Source organism: Cebus imitator, unplaced genomic scaffold (assembly GCF_001604975.1).
Source record: "Cebus imitator isolate Cc_AM_T3 unplaced genomic scaffold, Cebus_imitator-1.0 Scaffold1, whole genome shotgun sequence".
NCBI classification, from domain to species: Eukaryota; Metazoa; Chordata; class Mammalia; order Primates; family Cebidae; genus Cebus; species Cebus imitator.
Window position 1 is genome coordinate 3,388,296 of NW_016107316.1, and position 22,661 is coordinate 3,410,956.

General features: G+C 49.3%; 1 protein-coding gene and 1 long non-coding RNA gene across 9 annotated transcripts in view; one reads left to right on the forward strand and one right to left on the reverse strand.

Moving 5' to 3' along the window:
• GREB1 (growth regulating estrogen receptor binding 1) overlaps positions 1-21,515 on the forward strand; it is a 161,679-nt gene extending 140,164 nt beyond the window's left edge. For 7 of the 8 annotated variants that reach the window (XM_037737348.1, XM_017525861.2, XM_017525887.2 and 4 more), the window contains 11 exons: positions 655-757; positions 4,881-5,039; positions 6,802-6,944; positions 9,774-9,935; positions 11,724-11,928; positions 13,316-13,490; positions 14,222-14,440; positions 15,657-15,792; positions 18,003-18,203; positions 18,933-19,071; positions 20,585-21,515. In XM_037737348.1, coding sequence (XP_037593276.1) covers positions 655-757; positions 4,881-5,039; positions 6,802-6,944; positions 9,774-9,935; positions 11,724-11,928; positions 13,316-13,490; positions 14,222-14,440; positions 15,657-15,792; positions 18,003-18,203; positions 18,933-19,071; positions 20,585-20,748 — 1,806 coding nt within the window. In that variant the 3' untranslated portion in view covers positions 20,749-21,515. Of the gene's footprint in view, positions 1-654; positions 758-4,880; positions 5,040-6,801; positions 6,945-9,773; positions 9,936-11,723; positions 11,929-13,315; positions 13,491-14,221; positions 14,441-15,656; positions 15,793-18,002; positions 18,204-18,932; positions 19,072-20,584 lie in introns of those variants that run through there. The other variant, XM_037737358.1, reaches the window with a different exon arrangement.
• On the reverse strand, positions 1-22,661 carry LOC108302304. The gene is made up of 3 exons (XR_001824288.2): positions 22,291-22,661; positions 20,743-20,744; positions 1-33 (listed from the first exon to the last, which is right to left on the reverse strand). It is a non-coding gene; the product is annotated as an uncharacterized LOC108302304 (long non-coding RNA).

Below are 22,661 nucleotides of genomic sequence, written 5' to 3' on the forward strand. Positions count from 1 at the left end.
GCTGTGATTATAGGCTTGAGCCACCGCTCCTGGCTGGAGTGGCTCTTTTATACAGGGGTGCAGGGAGGGTCCTGGGCCAGACCGTGAGTGCTTCTTAATCAGTTGTAACCAAAACGAACTAGAATTAATAGGCGGTATGCTAGCCTGAAGCTGGGCTGGGGAATCAGGGAACTCCGTACTACAGGAAGCAAGAGAAGGAAGAAGAAAGTTGTTCTTTTCCTGGATTTAGGAGAAAAATGAGAAGCACTTTTTTTTATGTCTTAATCAACAAATGTTGCTGTCCTGTACAGACATATTAAGCAATTTGCAAGACTCATAAGACATTATGTTTTATAGTATATTATGTTTTTGAAGCAGGCTTTCTTCAGGTTGTGATAAAGTGCTATTTCTAACAGCTTAAAAATGTGGCTAGTTACAATCTAGAGATGCATTTGCGACAATATTTAAGCAGGAAAGCCTCATGCTCGGGGGAGTCCATTTGTCCACCTGCCACACTTGTTCCCTTCAAATGTCTTTGCATCCGTGGGGCTCTCATTTTAAAGACAGGATCTTTAAGTGAGGTAGATGGCAGGAGGCATGCCAAGGTGCTCAGCTGGTGCCTGGCACGTGGATGGGGTGTCTTCACTGTGGGCTCTGACTCCCATACCTTTACAGATCGGGAAGACAGGTGCCTACCTGCAGTTCCTCAGTGTCCTGTCCAGGATGCTTGTTCGGCTCACAGAAGTGGACGTCTATGATGAGGAGGAGATCAATATCAGTGAGTTATCCAATCGGGGTTATGTGGGCTTGGAATCACCTTCATCACTTTCTCAAGTGACTTTAATTTTATCTTGCACTTTCTAGATGGAATTCTCAGATTCATGATCAGACTCATCCTAAGGGCCGTGTAGGGGGTGCGATTTATCTTTTTCTTGTCATCATTTTTCTCAGTTTCAGGCCTTTGCTGTAGGGATACAGTTACGAATACTAAAGTGTTTACTGAGTACCTTCCACATGTGGAGCTCTGAGCTAGATATTTTGCATGAATTACCATGTGAATTTCCTAGGCCAGTGTGAGATAGAGGTTCCATTCTCCTGATAAAACACATGCTTGGGAACCCAGTGGGTGGCGGTAGGGCTGGATGGAACTAGATTTGACGGCTGCCTCTGCAAAGCAGACTTACCTCTCGGGGACGTTTCTCACTCAGGCAGCTGAGCAGGGAGGTCAGTGTCTTGGGGCAAAATAGAAATACGTGAAATGTGGGGGAAATCCTGTTCTCGTTTCCAGAACAGAGTTTATTTTGATTGAGGTCAGCCTCTTTTTGAGCACCCCTTTTGTGCCCATATAAAATACCTCCTCTGTTTCCTCCTCATCCCTCCTCCCAGTGGCTCATAAACTTGGTCTGGTCAATGAACTTGCTGCGCTGGGAGAGAGAGAGCTTGTCAGACAAATCCTGTTTGTGTTGTGGAGAGGTTGCCAACCAGCTGCGCCAGTGTCTGAAGGGCACTTGGTGAGACGCTGTCGGCTGTGCTTTGATTTTGACTTTGAGAAAATTTGGAGCCAAGGAAGCCCGTCCAGCCCTTGGCCTTCCCTCCTGGGAAAGAAGAGGCTCTCCAGCCTGGCTCTGGGTTTTCCAAGGGTTTCCCACAGTTTGGAACCACATTGCAGATGAAATCTGCAGCCCTGTGGAATTTGTCTCCTTACTTTCTTGGACATATCAATGATAAAGACAGGATTTGATCCCTGATTGTTCAGTGTTAAAGCCCACTCTCTTAAATACTCTCTTGTCGCCTCAGTGTGCTCGTTTGTTGAATAGGGATAATTTCTGTTTTATAGGGTTTTATGGGGATTGACACACAGATCACCAAGACAACACCCCCCCTTTTTTTTTTAAGACAGAGTCTAGCTCTGTCACCCAGGCTGGAGTACAGTAGTGCCATCTCAGCTCTCTGCCACCTCCACCTCCCAGGTTCAAGTGATTCTGTTGCCTCAGCCTCTGAAGTAGCTGGGGTTATAGCCATGCACCACCACGCCCGGCTAATTTTTGTATTTTAGTATAGACAGGTTTCACCATGTTGGCCAGGCTGGTCTCGAACTCCTGACTTCAAGTGAACCGCCTGCCTCAGCCTCCCAAAGTTCTGAGGTGACACGTGTGAGCCACCGCATCTGGCCAAGACCTATTAAATACTCAACAGGCATTTCTCTCCTGGCTTCTGTCCTGGGACAGGCACTCTGCCCATGTGTGTAATATAGTAGGACATGTATTTAATACAATCAGCACGTTTTATCATTTGCGTTGGGCCGACTGGATTTTTCTACCTTTTAGCTTACAGGCATTTAGTAAGCACCATAGACTACAGTGATCGCCATGTGAGATACGGCATGGCAAATGGAAAAATGTGGTTTGGGCCATGAGTGTTGTTGGCATCAGAAGGGAGAAGCCCCAGGGCTGGAGCACTCGAGAGGCTTTCTATAGGCGGAGCGACAGAAGCTGAGCCATGTTGGCTGGGGGCATTTAGATAGAGGAAAGAAGGGAAGCTATGCAGGTTCTGCTGGCATTGGCCACCAGTGTGGTCGCCTTGGGGGTTGGTGCTGGGGTGAAGCCCAGGGCTGAGGTCCGCTGGGTCAGGACTGGCCGGAGTGGAAGTCAGACTTAGGGACAGGACAGCAAACCCATTCTTACAGCAAACAGAGAACAAGGCTGTTCCTGTGGATGGAGATAGCTCTGAATACCCATTCTCGCCTCGTTAGAACAATCCTGAAAACAATATATGTCAAGAGCCTTGCAGTTACAATGGGGTTTCCCAGCAACCCACAGACTCAGTAACAATTCCACTCCAAGCCTCATTCTTGTGCACATTTAAAATGTAGTCATGTGCCACATAGTAAGGTTTTGGTCAACAGACGGCATCTGTGACGGGGGCCCAGGAGATTCTAGGGGAACTGAAAAACTCCCATCACCTAGTGATGTCGTAGTCATCATGGTGCTGCAGTAACAGGCATTACTCAAGGGTTCATTGCGATTCTGGTGTAAACCTACTGCACTGCCAGCAGTATAAAAAGCCTAGCACATAGTTATATACAGCACATAGCACTTGATAATTATAAACAACGGTTACTGGTTTATGTATTTACCATAGTTTTATTATAGTATTCTCCTTCTACTTACCAAAAAACAGTTCACTGTAGAGCATCCTCAGGCAGGTCCTTCAGGAGACATTTCAGAAGAAGGCATTGTTATCACAGGAGATGACAGCTCCGTGAGTTTTACTGCCCCTAAAGACCTTCTAGTGGGACAAGATGCAGAAGTGGAAAACAGTGATATTGATGATCCTGACCCTGTAAAGCCTGGGCGAGAGTGTGTGTCTGTGTGTGTCTGTCTTCGTTTTTAACAAAAAGTTTTAAAAGGCCGGACACAGTGGCTCACACCTGTAATCCCAGCACTTTGGGAGGCCAAGGCAGGTGGATCACTTGAGGTCAGGAGTTTGAGACCATACTGACAAACCTGGTGAAATCCTGTCTCTACTAAAAATACAAAAATTAGCCACATGTGGTGGCATGCACCTGTAATTTCAGCTACTCCAGAGCCTGAGGCAAGAGTCCTTTGAACCTGGGCGGTGGAGGTTGCAGTGAGCCAAGATGGTGCCACTCCACTCCAGCCTGGGTGACAGAGTGAGACTCTGTCTCAAGAAATAAAATAAAATTTTAAAAATAAAAGTAGAAAAATTAAAATATTAAGCTCATAGAGTAAGGATCTCAAGAAAAAACATTTTTTGTTCAGTTGTACATTGTGTTTGTTTTAAGCAAAGTGTTATTACAAAAGAGTCAAAGTTAAGGTTATAAAGTAAAAAAGTTACAGTAAGCTAAGGTTAACTTATTATTGAAGAAAGAAAACTATCTTTTATAAGTTGAGGGTAGCCTAAGAGAAGAGTGTTTTAAAGTCTACAGTAGTGCACGGTCATGTCCTAGGCCTTCCCATTAGCTCATTGCTTACTCACGGACTCACCCAGAACGACTGCCAGTCCCGCAAGCTCCATGCGTGGTGGCTGCCCTGAACAGTGCACCGTTTTCAGTTTTTTATACCATATTTTCCCCATGCCTTTTCTATGTTTAGATACACACATTCTTTTTTTTTTTTTTTTTTAGATTGAGTTTTGCTCTTGTTGCCCAGGCTGGAGTGCAATGGTGTGATCTCAGGTCACTGAAACCTTTGCCTCTTGGGTTCAAGTGATTCTCCCGCCTCAGCCTCCCGAATAGCTGGGATTACAGGCACCCGCCACCATGCCTGGCTAATTGTAATATTTTTAGTAGAGACAGCGTTTCGCCATGTTGGCCAGACTGATTGAACTCCTGACCCTAGGTGATCCACCCACCTCGGCCTTCCAAAATGCTGGGATTACAGGCATGAACCACGGTGCCTGGCCCAGATACACAAATTCTTCACATTGTGTTACAATTACCTGCAGTATTCAGTACAGTAATGTGCTATGTGACAAGCTTGTCTAACCCACAGGCTACATGTGGCCCAGGACAGCTTTGAATGTGGCCCACCATAAATTTGTAAACTTTCTGAAAACATTACGAGATTTGTGTGTGATTTTTTTTTTTTAAGCTCAATAGCTATCGTTAGTGTCAGTGTATTTTATGTGTGGCCCAAGACAATTCTTCTTCTATTGTGGCCCAGGGAAGCCAACAATAGCCTCGGGCCAGTAGGCTACACCACATATCCTAGTGTGTCGCAGGCTGTGCCCTGTAGGTCTGTGTCTAGGATGTTTGCACAATGACAAAATCACCTGACGTCGCATTTCTCAGAATGTGTTCTGTGTTGTTGAGCGACGCGTGACCGTAAATCATTTTCACCTCCTATTTCGTCACATCTGTGTTTCTACCAACCTTGTAGACCTCAGAGAAAAATCCGACTGGCATTATCTCCAGCTCAGTGACCCCTGGCCAGACCTGGAGCTGTTCAAGAAGTTGTCCTTTGACTACATCATTCACGACCCAAAGTATGAAGATGCCAGCCTGATTTGTTCGCACCATCAGAGTATTAAGAGTGAAGGTCAGACTTCGAATCTCTTGTTTCACCTTCCGAAGCGCACGGGCACAGCCTCTTAAAGGGATGAGCTGGATTTTATTAGGCAGGAAATCAGGTGGTGATGAATTAACCAGCAATACCTAGTACAGAACTGAAGTCCCCACCTCCCTGTGAAAGGAAGGGAGGAATGCGAAACCCGCGAATCGAAGAGGTGTTGCTCAGGAAGTGCTAAGTGACGATGACAGCACCCTTGCTGATTTTTCACCATCAGAATATTCCGAAGGTTCTGGTTAATAGAAAATAAAAGACGGTGTATGTTTACTTATTAATTTGGAATTGTTGAAATGAGTACACGTGCTCGCTCTCCTCCCTCAGTGTCTTGATCTTTCCCTCCCCCTTAGGGGTCCCCAGCATCCATGGCGTTGTGACCTGCAGTGTGCCGGGGCCAGTGCGATTATAAACTTAGACTGGAAAAGTTTGGTAAATGCCATGAGAAAGGAAACGACTGTATTAGTTCGTTTTTGTGCTGCTGATAAAGACATACCTGAGATTGGGTAATTTATAAAGAAAAAGAGGGTTAAGGGACTCACAGTTCCACGTGGCTGGGGAGGCCTCACAGTCATGGCGGAAGGTGAAAGACATGTCTTACATGGTGGCAGGCAGGAGAGAGTGTGAACCAAGTGAAAGGGGAAACCCCTTATAAAACCACTGCCACAAGAACAGTACTGGGGAAACCACCCCCACGATTCCGTTATCTCCCACCAGGTCCCTCCCACAACACGTGGGAATTAGGGGAGCTACAACTCAAGATAGATTTGGGTGGTGACGCAGACAAACCATATCAACGACCCACCAGTCTCCATTTTAAACCAACAACTTTATCTTCCTTGCTGTCGGAATAGATCTCTTGCATTTAAAATATTAAGCCCGTAGAATAAGGATATCAAGAAAGCAAACATTTTTGTTCAGTTGTACAATGTGGTTAAGTGTTATTACAAAAGAGTTAAAGAGATAAAAGGTTATAGTCAGCTAAGTTTAACTTATTTATCCTCCGAGAGGATCCTTCTTGTAGGCCAGTTTCTAATGAAGGCTGAGTGTTAAAATCTGCCAGGTCATTTGAAAAACAAGGGGGGCCGGGCATGGTGGCTCACACCTGTAATCCCAGCACTTTGGGACACTGAGATGGGCGGATCACATGAGGTCAGGAGTTCGAGGCCAGCCTGGCCAACATAGCAAAACCCTATCTCTACTAAAAAAAAATGCAAAAATTACCCAGGTGTAGTGGCAGGCACCTGTAATCCCCAGCTACTCGGGAGGCAGGAGAATCACTTGAACCTGGGAAGTGGAGATTGCAGTGAGCTGAGATCCTGCCACTGTACTCCAGCCTGGGTGACAGAGCAAGACCCTGTCTCTAAGAAACAGAAAAAAAAAAAAAAAAAGGAAAACAAGGGGCAGTTCATCTGCATTCAGTGCTGGCATGTTAAGTTGGCAATCAATTTAAATTGTTGTGTAGTAGATCCTTACATAGGTGCTGATGAAATGTTTTTGGGTACACAGTAAGACATATGGACACTGCTTTTATTAGTTCATCGCACTGACACTTTGTTGTCCTTTGTTGTCTCCTTTGACCAGCTGTCACGTCAGGGCCTGGGGAGGTGAGGCAGTCCTCACTAACCACACAGAATCCTGTTGTCTGCTCATTTTGAGCATTTTGGTTTCTGAGCCGGCAGGGGATAGTATTTGCCTTGCTCCCTGCTGGTTTTTAATGCTGGGGATTTTGGTGCAGACATAGGGATGTCCCGGAAGCCAGAGGACTTTTTCGTGCGGCGTCAGACGGCACGGATGAGACTGTCCAAGTACGCAGCCTACAACACATACCACCACTGCGAGCAGTGCCACCAGTACATGGGCTTCCACCCCCGCTACCAGGTAGGCCCCAGCAGCTCCCTGCCAGGCATTTCACCTTGGCTCATGCCATCATTTCAGAGTGGGAGATGGAGAGTTCTAGAAGCCCTAGCCTCCTGATCTACTTGCATCCTCACTTCCCTTCAATTGTCTGTGAAATTATTGCCGGAACTAGAGAACTACAGTGCTTCTGGGGTTGTGTGTTTATCAGTGGCCAAGTTACCCGACTGTGGAGGTGGTTGTCATCTTTAGGTTTCATCAATTTCAGAAGTTAGTCCCGTGCAGCAGATGCTCACTGGGTGCTTATTCTGTACCAGGCACTGGGAGGGCAGGGCTGAATCGACTCTGTCCCCGTTCTCCACACTCAGTCTAGGAGGGAGATTTGCACGTAAGCAAAACATAACGATGTGAAGCAGGCAAAAAAAGAGTACTACAGTTGAGGCACAGAAATCCATTGATAAGGGGAGGAATTTGCATTTATTGAGCACCTACTGCATGCCAGCAATGTGCCTAGGCACTTTTTATATATCAGCTTCTCCCAACATTTTATGCAATAGAAAATATTTATCCTGGACACATAGGAATGGATAAGGATCCTGACCCAGGGCTCTGGCTGCCTCAGGCCCTGGCTGGTCACCTGAAGCTAGACCTGCAAGCCACTCAAGGTGTACCACATGTGAACGGTCCTGTCTAGTGTCCTATTTACTTCACACTAAAATCTCATTGTCTCTGTTTTATAAATGAGGATCCTGTTTGGGTGGGGAGTGGAAGAGAGCAGATTTGGAAGAATAAATAAGAATTTGCCAAGGGACCAAGAATTCATAAGATAAAGGGAGAGGGACAGTGTGTGTGGAAGAGGGGAGGTGGGGTTTCCAGGGGATGGGAAGAGACATGGTTTGGGTATTTCTGGAACCTAGACTTCGGGGTAGGTACACTTGGCCAGGAAGCTATAAGGGCAGGCAGAGGCCAGACCACAAAATACCTGGTGAGCACTGTGGGGAGGGACAAGGACTCTCAGCAGGAAATCCAGGTGGAGCCCAGTGTGGGCAGGGCTGCATTTAGACTGGTCTCTCAGCCCCGTGGAGGTGTCTGGAAGGCTTGTGAGGCTGGTTATTTATAAACAGGGGAGAGAATTTTACCTTGAATATTTCCTTTCATTTCAGACCCAAGCAAGGGAGAGAGGGGCAGAGGGAGGCAGCCAGAGTGGGTGGGAGCTAGTGAGATGCCTGGCTGGGGGGCAGAGGCCTGTAGGGTAGCTGATGTCCTGGGCTGCTTCCAGAAAGGCCTGAGGCCAGAGCACTGGCCTCTCTTTCCATCCCTTTTGCAAAGGGAAGCAGCCCGTCTTTTTTTCCCCCGAACCACATGGAATGAAGAAACAGCCCGTCTGCCTGACCTTGAACTTGGCTGTCAGGGCCGTAGCACTAACTGTTTGAGTATGCAATTGTACTGTAGATGAAAGAAAGAACATGGAACAGTTTTTTAAGGGTTAAAATAATCAGTAATCCCGTTCGTTCCAGATAAACTCTTCTAATGTTTTGTTTCTTGGACATGTAGTTTTACTTCCAAGGCAAACGAAAACATGTGAAAACACGTTCTGGATTTTGAAATGTGGGGAACAGGGAAGTGCAGGCTGGAGTTGATGATGACTGTCAGCCCCCAGTCACCCCGTAAGTGTCAGGAATGAGTGGTGGCATCAGGCCCTGGGGCTGCATCAACAGACACCAGAGTGAGAGGTGGAGGAGAGGCAGCCTGTGCTCTGGCCGGCCGGGCTGGCTGCGCCTGGCCTGTGTTCTCAGGGGTGGGCAGGTCTGAGGGCCACAGTGGAAGGAAGAGTGTGCCTGGGATGGTGAGGGGGTCCAAGACCAGCTGGTGGGGTGCCATCTCCATGTGGCTGTGCACCTGCTTGTTCTGTTTTCTTTTCCTTTGCCTCCCAAGGCCCCTTGACCTTATTAATGAAACTGCCTCAGTTGTGTCCTCCTTAACCGCCTCCCCCACCACAACAAAACCTCTTTCTCCCTCATCTCTGCTCCCAAAGAAGGTGCTTTGTGGCTCTAGTAGAACCGTGGCAGAGATTAAGGCAGTGTGTGCTGGTCCGCCTCCTCCCCTGCAGACCCCGGAATGCATAGCACATGCTAGGAGGCGGTGTCAGTAGGGAGGGCCACAGGCTGGAATTGGGGTGGGGGAGCCTAAGAGGATAAGGGCAAAGCTGGGCTGGAGGTCACACCCGAGAGCAGCACATGCATAGATGCGGCGTGTGGGGCTTCAGGGAAGTGGAGGCTGGAGGAGGTGACTAAGGTCACAGCCAGACTTGGGGACAGGAGTGAGCCCAAGGTGTCGAAATGTCAGTTTCCACATCTGTAAGATGGGGATGATGACAGTACTGCTTTGTAGGGTTGTGCATCACAGCACACAGGACAGAACATTGCTGGTGAGCAGTGTTCTGGAAGTGTCCAAGTGTATGCAGCTCGTGTTAATATGTGCTGGCACATAACCATGATGGAAAAATACATTTATTAGAATTAAAAATGGGCTCTGTGGCATGAATGCTGTAGTTGGTGACCCAGAACAGGATTCTGGCTCAAAGCCAGGGGGACCAGAAAGCTTGGCACCTGTGTGGCACAGCTGGGTGAGGCCCCATTCGGACTGAGGACAGGAGCAGGCCTTCGGGTGTGCTTGCCCCATCACCAGCCCTGGGTGTCTGCACCTGGCACTGGAGCCCCCCTGTGGGTTTCTTGTGCTGTAGGGCAGAGGTGATCGTGAGCTGCATGTTGTCACAGCAGAGTGGGCCTGGGGTCTTCTGGGAAGCAGGCCGGACTCTGACGGCAAGCTCTGTCCTTTCCCCCCACACCCCAGCTGTATGAGTCCACCCTGCACGCCTTTGCCTTCTCTTACTCCATGCTAGGAGAGGAGATCCAGCTGCACTTCATCATCCCCAAGTCCAAGGAGCACCACTTTGTCTTCAGCCAACCTGGAGGCCAGCTGGAGAGCATGCGACTGCCCCTCGTGACAGACAAGGTACTGCTCAGAGACCCAGTGGGGCAGATCCAAGTGGCTTCAAACGGGGACTGAGCTGGGGCCTGGAGACTGAGCTGCTTGATGAGGGAGTGCAGACACCGATACAGTGACTGAGCATGGAGAGGCTGGTGGTGCACACGGGCTCTGGAGTCACCCGGTTCAAGCCTCAGTGTTGCTCCACCACTTACTAGTTGAGTTATTTGAACACACCACTTAGTATCTCTGAGCCTTGGTTTCCTCATTGAAATGCCGGATAGTAATAGCTTGCAAAAGCTTGTGGTGGGAACTATTTGGAATAACTGATGAAAGGTACTAGCTCCATGCCTGGAAAATAACAGGAGCTGGGTAGATTTCACCCGCCCCCTCTTTTCCTGAATGCTCTTGTGGGTAACATTCAGTGTAGGTTTAGGCAGATGGAACAGTACAGCGGCCCCTTAGGGCCCATTACCAACTCCAGCAGTTGCTAACTCATGGCCAGCCTTGTCTCGTCTGTCTCTCTCTCCTCTTCTCCCTTCCTGTTTGGAAGTAAATCCCAGACCTCAAATCATGTCATCTGTCTAGAGATATTTCTGGATGTAGATATTTCAGTGCATCTCTCTAAAGGGCACATTTCCTTTATCTTTTAATGAGATTCTTTGGAATACTCCGTTGTCTCTGACCATTCTTGTCGAGATGCTCCTTGTAGAGCTGTTGGTTTAACCGACGGTGCCCACCTGGTCATCTCAGAGTCAGCTGGCTGCTCTTTAGCCAGCCCCACTCAATGCAGGCCATGTGGAAAGGCTGCTTTTCCTTCTCCAGAGCGCCAGGCACCTGTGGACTTGCACCTGGCCTTTCAGACCCAGCAGCCTGTTATTAAGCAATGAAGATATATGTAATGTACCCCAAAGGCCTTCATTGTAAGGTACCTCCTACCCCATGGGCTGGGGTTGGGAGTTGCGGTGAAATTCTATGGGTGAAATAGGAGAGCTGGGATTTCTCTACCACTCTCCTCACCTTCCAGCCTTCCTGGTGGAGCTGGCCATGAGCACCAGCTGCATGCACAGTGCTGTGGCAGGTGCTTTGAGGAATTTAGAGGGAGCAGATGGCCTAGCTCTGCCACATGAACTTATTATTAAGGAAGGAGTTGAAGAAAACAGTTATTTACATAAAAAACAACCCAAGTGGGTAGCTAAGCTCTACGGGGCAGTGATTGGGAGGGGGGTGTTGTGTGTTCATAGTGTATAGAAAATTAAAGACATACACGAATAATGTGTACTCTGGGCACAATATTAGATTCTAATATGAGAGGGTAATGAATTTGGCAAACTGCTGTATGCCAGTTAGTTGCTATTGCCTAACAAACCATTCCCAAATAAGCATTAGCTTTGGGATCTGTGGGCTAGCAGTTAGGGCTTGGTTCAGATGGATGGTTTTCTGGGCTCCGTTGTACTCACTCGTGTGGATCATGAGCCGGCAGCTTGTCTGGGAGCTGGCTGGTGTCAAGTGGCCTCAGCTGGGCTGTTGAACTCTGCTCCATGTGGTCTCATCATCCAGCAGGCTAACCCGGGCATGTGCATGGGAGAGCTCTAAGAGGGAGCAGAATGTGTAAGTCCTCTTGAGGCTATGCCCAGGATTGACACAAGGTCGTTTTTTTCATCCTTTTACTGGTGAAAGCAAATTGCAACGCTGAAAATTCCAGGAGTATGAAAAGGGTCATCATTCTTTGATGGAAGATGCTGCAAAGTCACGTGTCAAGGGAATAATTGCGATCATGTTTACAGTCTACCTCATGATACCTGTATTTTGCAGAGCCATGAATATATAAAAAGTCCGACATTCACTCCAACCACTGGCCGTCACGAACACGGGCTCTTTAATCTGTACCATGCAATGGATGGTGCCAGCCATTTGCACGTGCTGGTCGTCAAGGAGTACGAGATGGCGATTTATAAGAAGTACTGGCCCAACCACATCATGCTGGTGCTCCCCAGCATCTTCAACAGCGCTGGAGTTGGTGGGTGTCCTTTGACGTCATCTACTCAGTCAAACGCCTGTGAATGAATGCTAGAGAGAGTATTCTAGAGACGAAAGTTAAACATGTGACGTGAAGCCTTTTACCTTTGGACTTTTAAAGCTATTTTGATTTTGTTTGACTTTTTTTTTTTTTTTGACTTTTTTATGCAGTCTTCCCCACCCCCGCCTTCAGTATTTGGTTATCCATTTAATTGATATTTTCTCTTTTTTTGAGATGGAGTTGCGCTCTGTCACCCAGGCTGGAGTGCAATGGCACGATCTCGGCTCACTGCAACCTCTGCCTCACGGGTTCAAGCGATTCTCCCACCTCAGCCTCCCAAGTAGCTGGGATTACAGGCACGCGCCACCAAGCCCAGCTAATTTTTTTTTTTTTTGAGATGGAGTTTCGCTCTTGTTACCGAGGCTGGAGTGCAATGGCGCGGTCTCGGCTCATTGCAACCTCTGCCTCCTGGGTTCAGGCAATTCTCCTGCCTCAACCTCCTGAGTAGCTGGGATTACAGGCACGCGCCACCAAGCCCAGCTAATTTTTTGTATTTTTAGTAGAGATGGGGTTTCACCATGTTGACCAGGATGGTCTCGATCTCTTGACCTTGTGATTCACCCTCCTCGGCCTCTCAAGGTGCTGGGATTACAGGCATGAGCCACCACGCCCGGCCCAATTTTTGTATTTTTATAGAGACAGGGTTTCACCACGTTAGCCAGGATGGCCTTGGTCTCCTGACTTCGTGATCTGCCTGCCTCAGCCTCCCAAGTGCTGGGATTAAGGTGTGAGCCACCACTCCCGGCCGGAGTGGCTCTTTTATACAGGGGTGCATGGAGGGTACTGGGCCAGACCGTGGGTGCTTCTCACGGTTACAACCAAAATGAATTAAGTTTAATAGGAAGTATGCTAGCCTGAAGCTGGGCTGGGGAAGCAGGGAACCCTGTGCTGTAGGAAGCAGGAGAAGGAAGAATAAAGTTGTTCTTTTCCTGGGTTTAGAAGAAGAAAAATGAGAAGCACTTTTTACATCTTATACAATGTTGGTCATGATGGTCTTGAACTCCTGACCTCAGGTGATCTGCTGCCTCCGGCCCCCTAATGTGCTGGGATTACAGGCGTGAGCCACTGTGCCCAGCCAAATTGATATTTTTAATGGTTAGAGAAGAAAGCATAAGAAAGCAAATGTGTGTTTCGCTTGGAGAGGGTGTTTTCTTCCCTGTAGTTTTCTCTCCCTAGTCCATGGCCCGTGATTTGTGACAGGTGATGACATCAGGAAGGTTGGAGCTGGTTTGTCGGAGTGGCCTTGACGGCAGAATGTGCATGGGGTCTGTCCGGTGTGGGTGTGGGTGCAGGACAGCCCTGAGTCTATTTACTTTGCCCTCTGCAGGAGCCGCCCATTTCCTCATCAAGGAGCTGTCCTACCACAACCTGGAGCTTGAGCGGAACCGGCAGGAGGAGCTGGGGATCAAGCCGCAGGACATCTGGCCTTTCATCGTGATCTCTGATGACTCCTGCGTGATGTGGAATGTGGTGGATGTCGACTGTGCCGGGGAGAGAAGCAGGTGAGGTGGCCAAGAGCACCACCGCCTGTTCCCCTGTGAATGATGATGAGCTGGTGTGCCCTCTTTGTATGGGGAACGCTCCCCACCCCTGGAAGGCCAGAGGGCCTCTCATATTAGAAGGGGTGGTTGTGGTTGCCAGAGCCGCATGGTAAACGTGCCAATCCTGGCTTGCTTTTAGTTTTAAAAAATTGTTATTGAAGTATAATGTAGAAAAACACGGCATCTATTTAGTATAATATATAGACAAAAAGGAAAGTGTAATACATATACAGGAATTTTCCCAAACTGAGCACATTCATTTAACCAACTCTGAGATCGAGAAAGGGATCTCAAGAAGGGGGTTACTGCCCCCAGAAACACACTCCCTGCTGCCTCTAGCCCCACCCCTCCTCAGTAGCCTGCCTGCTGACTCCTGGCTTTATTTTTATTTGCTGTATGACTTCAGGCAAATGGCTAAATCGTTTGGGTTCTGGTTTCCTCGCCTACGATGGGTTTGTTGTGAGAATTGACTAAATCATGGTCTACACCTGTGTTCAGCACATAGAAGAAATGAGAGCCTGTGGGGAGCACCCAGCAGGGTGCCTGGCCCTCAGGCAGGGGGACTGTGTGGGGCACCCAGCCCGTCCCGGTGTTCTTGGCAGTCTGAGAGCTGGTGCCACGCCGCCTGGTCCCAAGGGCTTTCCTGCTGCTCGAGTGCCGGCCTCTGGACGCACTCTCCCTCCTTCGAGCAGGGAGTTCTCCTGGTCAGAAAGGAACGTGTCTTTGAAGCACATCATGCAGCACATTGAGGCATCCCCGAACATCACGCACTATGCCCTGCTGGGGCTGCGGAAGTGGTCCAGCAAGACCCGGGCCAGCGAGGTACGGGAGCCCTTCGCCCGCTGCCACGTGCACGACTTCATTATTCTCAATGTGGACCTGACCCAGAACGTGCAGTACAACCAGAACCGGTGAGCTCCTGTGCCCGGGGCAGAGGAGGTGGCGACCTGTGTGGGGGGGCAGAGCCCTGAGTGAGGACAGCCTCAGGCCGCACCAGGGGTCCTGGCTGTGAGCACTGGCCTGGCCCTGCTCTCAGTTGTCCCAGTTTTTTTAGTGCTGAATAATTTTGAGTATTCGCAGATCATTGAGCTTCATTCAGCAATTCTCAGGATGCTTTATTTAGGGAGTTAAATTGGACTGGTGTTTTTCTTGCCTTTGTGGTTCCTTCTCCAAATACATGGCTGTTTAGGATCTTTAGCGCTGAAGGAAATTATAATTTCCAAAGGTTTCTGTACATACCTAGTCACATCTCTAGAGGATTCAATTGCTCAGTGTTCATGGAGTGCCTCTCTATGCTGAGCAGTGGGCCACAGCCTGCAATAGCCCCTGGAATGGTGTCGGCTTTGGAGCCAGACTGACTGGCCCTCTGGGAACCTGGATTCTCCTGCGTTTCATCTTTGCGGTGCAGACAGGCTGGCCACCTCTGATCCCTACTCTCCTTAGCTTTAAAAAGTGGCTCATGGGCTGGGCGCAGTGGCTCACGTCTGTAATCTCAGCACTTTGAGAGGCTGAGGCAGGTGGATCATGAGGTCAGGAGTTCGATACCAGCCTGGCCCACATGGTGAAACCCTGTCTCTACTAAAAATACAAAAATTAGCTGGGCATGGTGGCACGTGCCTGTAATCCCAGCTACTCAGGAGGCTGAGGCAGGAGAATCACTTGAACCGGGACCCAGGAGGTGGAGATTGCAGTGAGCTGAGATCATACCACTGCACTCCAACCTGGGCTACAGAGTAAGACTGTCTAAAAAAAATAAAGTGGCTCCTGTTTTTACCCTGGGAGGTTTTTCGTTGTTGCCTTCTTTTTAACCGATGCATGAGGTTGTGATGGTAACGTTTCTCACGTGCACTTGGCCTCTGGCATCTGGCCATCACAGGCGGTCTTTGTATGGCTTAAGCCTTTGGTACACAGTGCCTTTCCTGGTGCAGAGATGTCCCTGTTTGTCCTGGGGGTTTTCCTTGTTTGTTTTGCCTTCTATTCCCCCTAGAGGAATGTCTGGAGGCAGGAATGAAGCCCACTCCACCTTCATAACCCCCTACGATGGGGCCCACACTCTGGGTGCTGAGGGTCGTGGCAGAGGGTGTGAGCTGCACCCCCTCAGACCACCCCTCCTCTGGCCCTGGGTAGGTTCATGTGTGACGATGTAGACTTCAACCTGCGCGTGCACAGCGCCGGCCTCCTGCTCTGCCGGTTCAACCGCTTCAGCGTGATGAAGAAGCAGATCGCGGTGGGTGGGCACAGGTCCTTCCACATCACGTCCAAGGTGAGCTCCTCGCTGCTGGGCAGGCCTCTGCAGCCACCGCCTGTGTGGCCCTGGCATACAAACAGGGTGGGAGCTATCGGGGGAGGCTGTCTCTTTCAAGCCTGTGGAAATGGCTTTCCTGACCCAGCGGGTAGGGTCAGTAAAGGTTTCTAATCGGCATTGATCCCTGGGAAGTGACAGGCTCCGTGGGGTTTCTCTTCTACCTCTGATACTAACCAGTATCCTGCAAGCTTCTGCTCGCTGCAAGACTACAATCATGCCTTTCTGTGTGTTCTCACCACCCCAGCTGGGTGAGATCTCAGGCCACCTCTTTCCTGGGGCCCTGGGATGGTACCTGGCTGCACAGCTATTTGAATGGCTCTGCAGGCCGGCTCAATAGCCATACTGTCTGTCCACAGGGCAGCCTCAGGGTGGGGAGAGACCTGGTATGATTATGTCTGTTCTAGCTGAGCAGGCCCGGGGAGTTCAGGTGTAAAATCACAGCAGTCTGGATAGCTCCGTGTCTTCCAGGAAACAATGCAGCAGGGGTGTCTCTGCCTGAAGGTCTCCCCAGTCCTGTGGGCCAGAGCCCCTTTCTCCGTCACTTCTGTCTGTCTTGATCCTGCCCTAATGCCACCAGCTGACTTTCCTGGCCTCTATCCCTCCTCATTTCTGTAAACTCTTGGTGGAGGTACCTATGTTGAGGTGCACTGGGTCTGAACTGGGACACCAGGTCCATCTCCTGACCCCCAGAGGCAGGGATTGCACCTTTTCTGGGAGTGCAGGGCCTATCCTCATTTCTCTTGGAAAGTAGCAAGACCTTTAAGTAAAAGGCCCCCACCTCCACCATCACTGATATCTTAAAGTTGTGTGAGGTTTGTTGTTTAATCAGAGGAGAACAGACACCTTTACCATGTCTCCACCAAAGGGCTGGATGTGCCTTTAAAACTACCTTTTCTTTTATGTCCCTCAGTGCCATTTTTAAACTCTTAAATATTTTATCTTTATTATTTGAACATAGTCTGATTTTTCTATTAGGTTTGATTGCATGTTGGTCACACATTAGGCAGCTAGTCACATCGTATAATCTTTCGTGTGATTGAAATCAGTGCATTGTTTTCATTTATTCATTAAATATTTACTGAGCCCCCAATCCCCATGCTCAGGAGTCCACAGCCCAGCAGCTGGGGCAGATGTTAGACAAATAGCTAGTTAAGGACCATCATGAGAAGCAGCACAAAGGCGAAGTGTGTGGTGGGGAGACCTGAGCCTGTGGGAGTCTCCGGGGAAGTCATGTGGAAGCAGAGACCTAGAGGAAGAGATGGAGCCACATGCCCGGGCAGGGGCACGGGCAGGGGCAGGGGTACGGGTGGAGCAGGGACAGAGGCAGGGGTGGGGCAGGGGCAGGGAAGGGGTAGGGGTGGGGCAGAGGCAGGGGCAAGGTCATAGACAGGGACAGGGGAGGAGATGGGCATGGCAGGGACAGAGGCAGGGGCAGGGGCATGGGCATGGGCAGGGGCAGCGGCAGGGGCTGGGGCAGGGACATGTGCAGGGGCATGGGCGGGGCGGTGGCACGGACAGGGGCATGGGCATGGGTGGGGGCATGGGCAGGGGCAGTGGCATGGGCAGGGGCACGGACAGGATGCCTTCAGCTGGTGAAGGTGCAGGAGGGTAGGAGCGAGGAGGTTGGTGTGGGGGACGGGGAGGGGGCAGTGGATTAGGCAGGCCTTCCCAGCCATGCAAAAGACTTTCCTCTGGGACTCATAGCAGGGAAGCCAGCGAGATTCTGATTTACGTAGATGTAAACGTTTTGGTGATGGAGCAAGAGGTGGGAGGATACCGCTGTGGGTGGAAAGAGCCCGGGGCTGGGTGGGATGTGGACAGGATCTTTGGTGGGAAGCTGGCCACTCCCAGGGACTTGAGTCCCCAGGCCCACAGGTTCTCTTGTTTTCTCTAGACCAGACAGCTGTTTTCTTGCATGGAATGATCAGTGTCTATAATTCTTACCGACTGGGCTGATTCATTTTCACAAGTCTCTTTCATGTTTCCCTTTAGTAAAACCTAATATTTCTCAACACAGAAGTTTATTCCTGAAGTATGTGTTCTGAGTTCATTCCCCTGAGCAACACGAGGTGCCATGCCTGGGCTGCCCCATGCAACCCAGGAGCCGAGGGAAGGTCCTCTCCCCTCAGGGAGGTTGGGAGTGGCCTGATGCCCTTCTTCCCGCACAGGTGTCCGATAACTCTGCAGCGGTCGTGCCGGCCCAGTACATCTGCGCCCCGGACAGCAAGCACACGTTCCTCGCGGCGCCCGCCCAGCTCCTGCTGGAGAAATTCCTGCAGCACCACAGCCACCGCTTCTTCCCGCTCTCCCTGAAGAACCGTGACCACCCCGTGCTGTCCGTCGACTGCTACCTTAACCTGGGATCTCAGGTGACTTTCAGACGGGGTGCTGTGAATCCCTGTCAGAGAAATCTCTAGAACTGATGGGCTGGAATTGGGGACTGAATCCTAAGTCCTCAACTCCTTTGTCTCAGGGTTGACCCTAATTTTTAGCTTTTGCCATTCAGCTGAAAGAGCTGAGATGCTTTGCCCAGACATAAGAAGATAGAAAGCCAACCAAATTCTGATGCCCAAACATTTATTATTATTTTTGAGATGGAGTTTTGTTCTTGTTGCCCAGGCTGGAGTGTAGTGGCACGATCTTGGCTCACTGCAGCCTCCACCTCCCGGGTTCAAGCGTTTCTCTGCCTCAGCCTCCTGAATAACTGGGATTACAGTCCCGTGCCACCACACCTGACTAATTTTTGTATTTTTAGTAGAGATGGGGTTTCACCATGTTGGCCAAGCTGGTCTCAAACTCCTGACCTCAGGTGATCCGCCCACCTTGGCCTCCCAAAGTGCTGGGATTACAGGTGTGAGCCACCGGGCCTGGCCCAAATATTCTGATTCTCTGATGAACTCATGACTAGATAAATCTGGATAAAACTTCTATAATTGATTTTTCAGATATTCATTTGGAAATGACATGAAAATATTGTCTCTGGTCCCCCAAAATTTTGAGCTGAACCAAGCAGTTTGTATTTACTAGATGCAAACTGTGGTATAACGTTACTGAGCATTTCATAGAAAACACTGCTTTCTCTTGGATTTCTTTTTCAGATTTCTGTTTGCTATGTGAGCTCCAGGCCCCACTCTTTAAACATCAGCTGCTCCGACTTGCTGTTCAGCGGACTGCTGCTGTACCTCTGTGACTCTTTCGTGGGAGCTAGCTTCTTGAAAAAGTTTCATTTTCTGAAAGGTAACTCCGTACTCTTAACCCTGGACCTTGTCTTCAATGTCTGTCATCACCAGGTACCCTGAGGGGGGGGACTCTGGTCCTAGTCCTTATTTGCCCTGGGTAAACTGAGGATCAGAGAGGGAAGTGACTGCTTCAACCACCCAGGGAAGTGCAAGCGAGCTGGGATTGGATCCCCAGAAGCTCTCTTTCCCTGTACATGTTTGGGTAGAGACAAGTCCCCCTTTCTTTAGATGAATTACAGACATTTTTTAATATTTGTGTTTTCCTATTCCCTTTCCTTTCCTTTATCCTTTCTCTCTTTTCTTTTCTTTTCTCTTTTCTTCTTTCTTTTTGGAGTTTCACTCTTGTCGCCCAGGCTGGAGTGCAGTGGTGCCATCTCGGCTCACTGCAACCTTTGCCTCCTGGGTTCAAGCGATTCTCATGCCTCAGCCTCCCGAGTAGCTGGGATTACAGATGCCTGCCACCATGCCCAGCTAATTTTTTTTAGTTATAGTAGAGACTGGGTTTTACCATGTTAGCCAGGCTGGTCTCAAACTCCCAACCTCAGATGATCCACCCGCCTCAGCCTCCCAGAGTGCTGGGAATACGGCGTGAGCCACTGTGTCGGTCATTTGTGTTCTTTTCCAACCTGAATCCTTCACACCAGTGTCTCAGTCATTGCTGATGCTCTTCCTCCTGGTGGAGGAGGCTTCTTCCTCGTCCTGGGAGGTTCTGCACCACCTTGACTTTTGCTCCAGTCTTCCTCCTTTATGCGCCAGCTGGTTGAGAATGACAAGCACTTGTTCTGCCTGACTTGAAAACACAATTTCCAGTCTGCATTTCCAGTCCTGCTCAGATCCCTCGCTGACCTTCCCTTTCCTTGGTGGTCCTTGGCCCTGACCTTCCACTCTAGCAGGCACTGAATGAGCACCAGCAGCATCTAACGCCTTGGGAAAGATTGAGAGGTTTCTACAGCAGTCTCTGCCTTGGGAAACATTTCATCTAAAGCTGGGGAGGGAGCAGAGAGGGAAAGTGGGAGGGAGACCCGGTTGAGGTGTTGCTGTGTGCTGGGAGTAGAGAGGAAGGAGAATTCCTGCAGCTGGCATGTGGGATGGGGCAGGGGAGGGGGACAGGGTGGGGGGGGGTGCCTCGGGCCTGCATGGGTGGCAGAAGAGGGGGATGAAGCTGTGGGGTGGGGTAGGTAGGGTGGGGTACATGAGCTACCGGCTGGGGCTGAGGATGCTTGGTTTGCGACCCAACCTGCCTCTCTCCTTCCGCCCGCACCTCAGCTCATTCCCTGCCCAGCTTTCCTTCTGCCACCGCGTTTCTCCCCCGCAAACCTACCACATTCCCAGCCACACTCCTGTCTTGCTAAGATTGTACATCATCCTGAAAGAGCAAGAGGCTGACCTGCCACGCCTCTGCCCTTCCCAGCAGCGCCCTGGTTTGTCATTGCAAGTAGAATCGCGGCAGCCGCTTTCACCTGGATCAACTCACCTTTTCCCTTCCCACGCCTCTGGCGTTGTCCACGCAGGTGCGACCTTGTGTGTCATCTGTCAGGACCGGAGCTCCCTGCGCCAGACAGTCGTCCGCCTGGAGCTTGAGGACGAGTGGCAGTTCCGGCTGCGCGACGAGTTCCAGACGGCCAACGCCAGGGAAGACCGGCCGCTCTTTCTTCTGACCGGACGACACATCTGAGGAAGACAGCGGCGAGCTTTCTGGAAGAGATGAGTGCTCAGAGCCCTCGAGCTGTTGAGGCCAAAGGGAGGCCTGGATCGTGGGGTGTTTGACTGGAATGGACCCCAGGGACTATCCACGGTGCAGCCCTTCACAGTGCACATGGGCCCCTGAGGCTGTGGTCCTGGGAGCCAGGAGGAGGAGTCTGCAGTGGGTGGGGATGAAAACCTGAGACTCCCCAGGTCTGGGCCAGCCCCTTGCCCTGGGCTGTTTTGAAGTCCATTTCTCGAAGAACAAAGATTTGCTCCCTGTCCTGCCATTCGTTTGCTTCCATGGACGAACCTGATTTTTCTCTTAGTTTAAGGAATCTTGGGTTATTTTGTAGCAGTGCCAGTATTTCAGTAGATGGGATTTCAGCCATGTAGGTTCCCCTGTAACCTCCTACACAGCAATATTCCAAAGGAACATTTTAACTGTAAAGGCTGGAGGCAAGAAAAAAATAAGTAGATCGTATTAATACGAATTATTTAATTGCCTATAAGTTTGCTGTTTCAGAAGCTAGCCCAAAGGCATCACATTTAATAAAATAACAAATGGATTTACTTCAGAGCAAATATGATCCTAGTAAAATAACATGGGGTAAATACCCTACCTCTTAGAAAGGGCAAAAATGCAAAGAAGCTTTTTTTAAAACTAAAAGGGTTTTTTTTTGAAGGGAGGAAATGAGGCTGACAGAGGTTGACCTAAAATTTGCCTTACAAAGGGAAGAGGACTACATCACTTACTTGAAACAAACAATGAAAACAACCAAAGTGATAGATGAAATAGTTGATGAGAACTAGATGTACGACTATAATTTACTAGAGTTTAGTTTTCAGTTCCTGAAGTAGCTCGTTTTCTCTTACTGATGTTTGGTTCCTTGGGGAAGAATCTCATTTGACTAGAGAGGAGGTGGGAACAGAAGAGAGGAGACAGGGAGAGAGATTTCCTCGGGCTCACCCTTCACAGCCTGACAGATGGTTTTTAAAGCCACAGGTGAGAGGGCCACCCATTGCCCAGGCGCCTCAGCAGTGATCATCTTATTCATCTTGTTTAATCCTTTCTTGTGTGATTGGAATTATTCTTCCCCTTTGAAAGACGAGAAGGTTGAGATGCAGAGTGCGCCTGTCCAAGTTCTCACAGCTGAAAAGAGCGAGAAGCACAGCTCAGACTCCTGGTTTCTGGGCTCTACAGTTTGAAGCGGCACCTAACTTGAAGGAAAAGTGTAGACAGTTTAGTTTAATCATGAGAATGCATTCTCTTTTTTGAGACGAAGTTTTGCTCTTGCTGCCCAGGCTGGAGTGCAATCCCAGCTCACTGCAACCTCTGCCTCCTGGGTTCAAGTGATTCTCCAGCTTCAGCCTCCCAAGTAACTGAGATTACAGGTGTGTGTCACCACGCCTGGCTAATTTTTTAAATTTTGTTTTTAGTAGAGTTGGGGTTTCGCCATGTTGGCCAGGCTAGTCTTGAACTCCTAGCCTCAAGTGATCCACCAACCTTGGCCTCCCAAAGTGCTGGGATTACAGGCATGAGCCGCTGCTCCTGGCCTCAGAATGCATTCGTAGACATCTATCCTAGACATATATAAGCACTCTGATGGATAACAATCCCAGAAGAAATGATTTTAAAAGATGATGCCAAAGAGTTGATGTCAATCTTTTTTTCCCTAAGAAAAAAAAGTCCACAAGTATCAAACATTTAGATCAATGTTTATAAAATGATCGCTTTGCATAGGTCATTATTCCTATTTCAGAATAAAAACTGACCTTCTTTAGCCATACTTGTCTTTTGTAAATAGCAGCTTCTGTGTCATTCTCCCTGTTTTATTAATTTAAATTGGAAAAAACCTCAAACTAATATTCTTGTCTGTTCCAGTCTTATAAATAAAACTTATA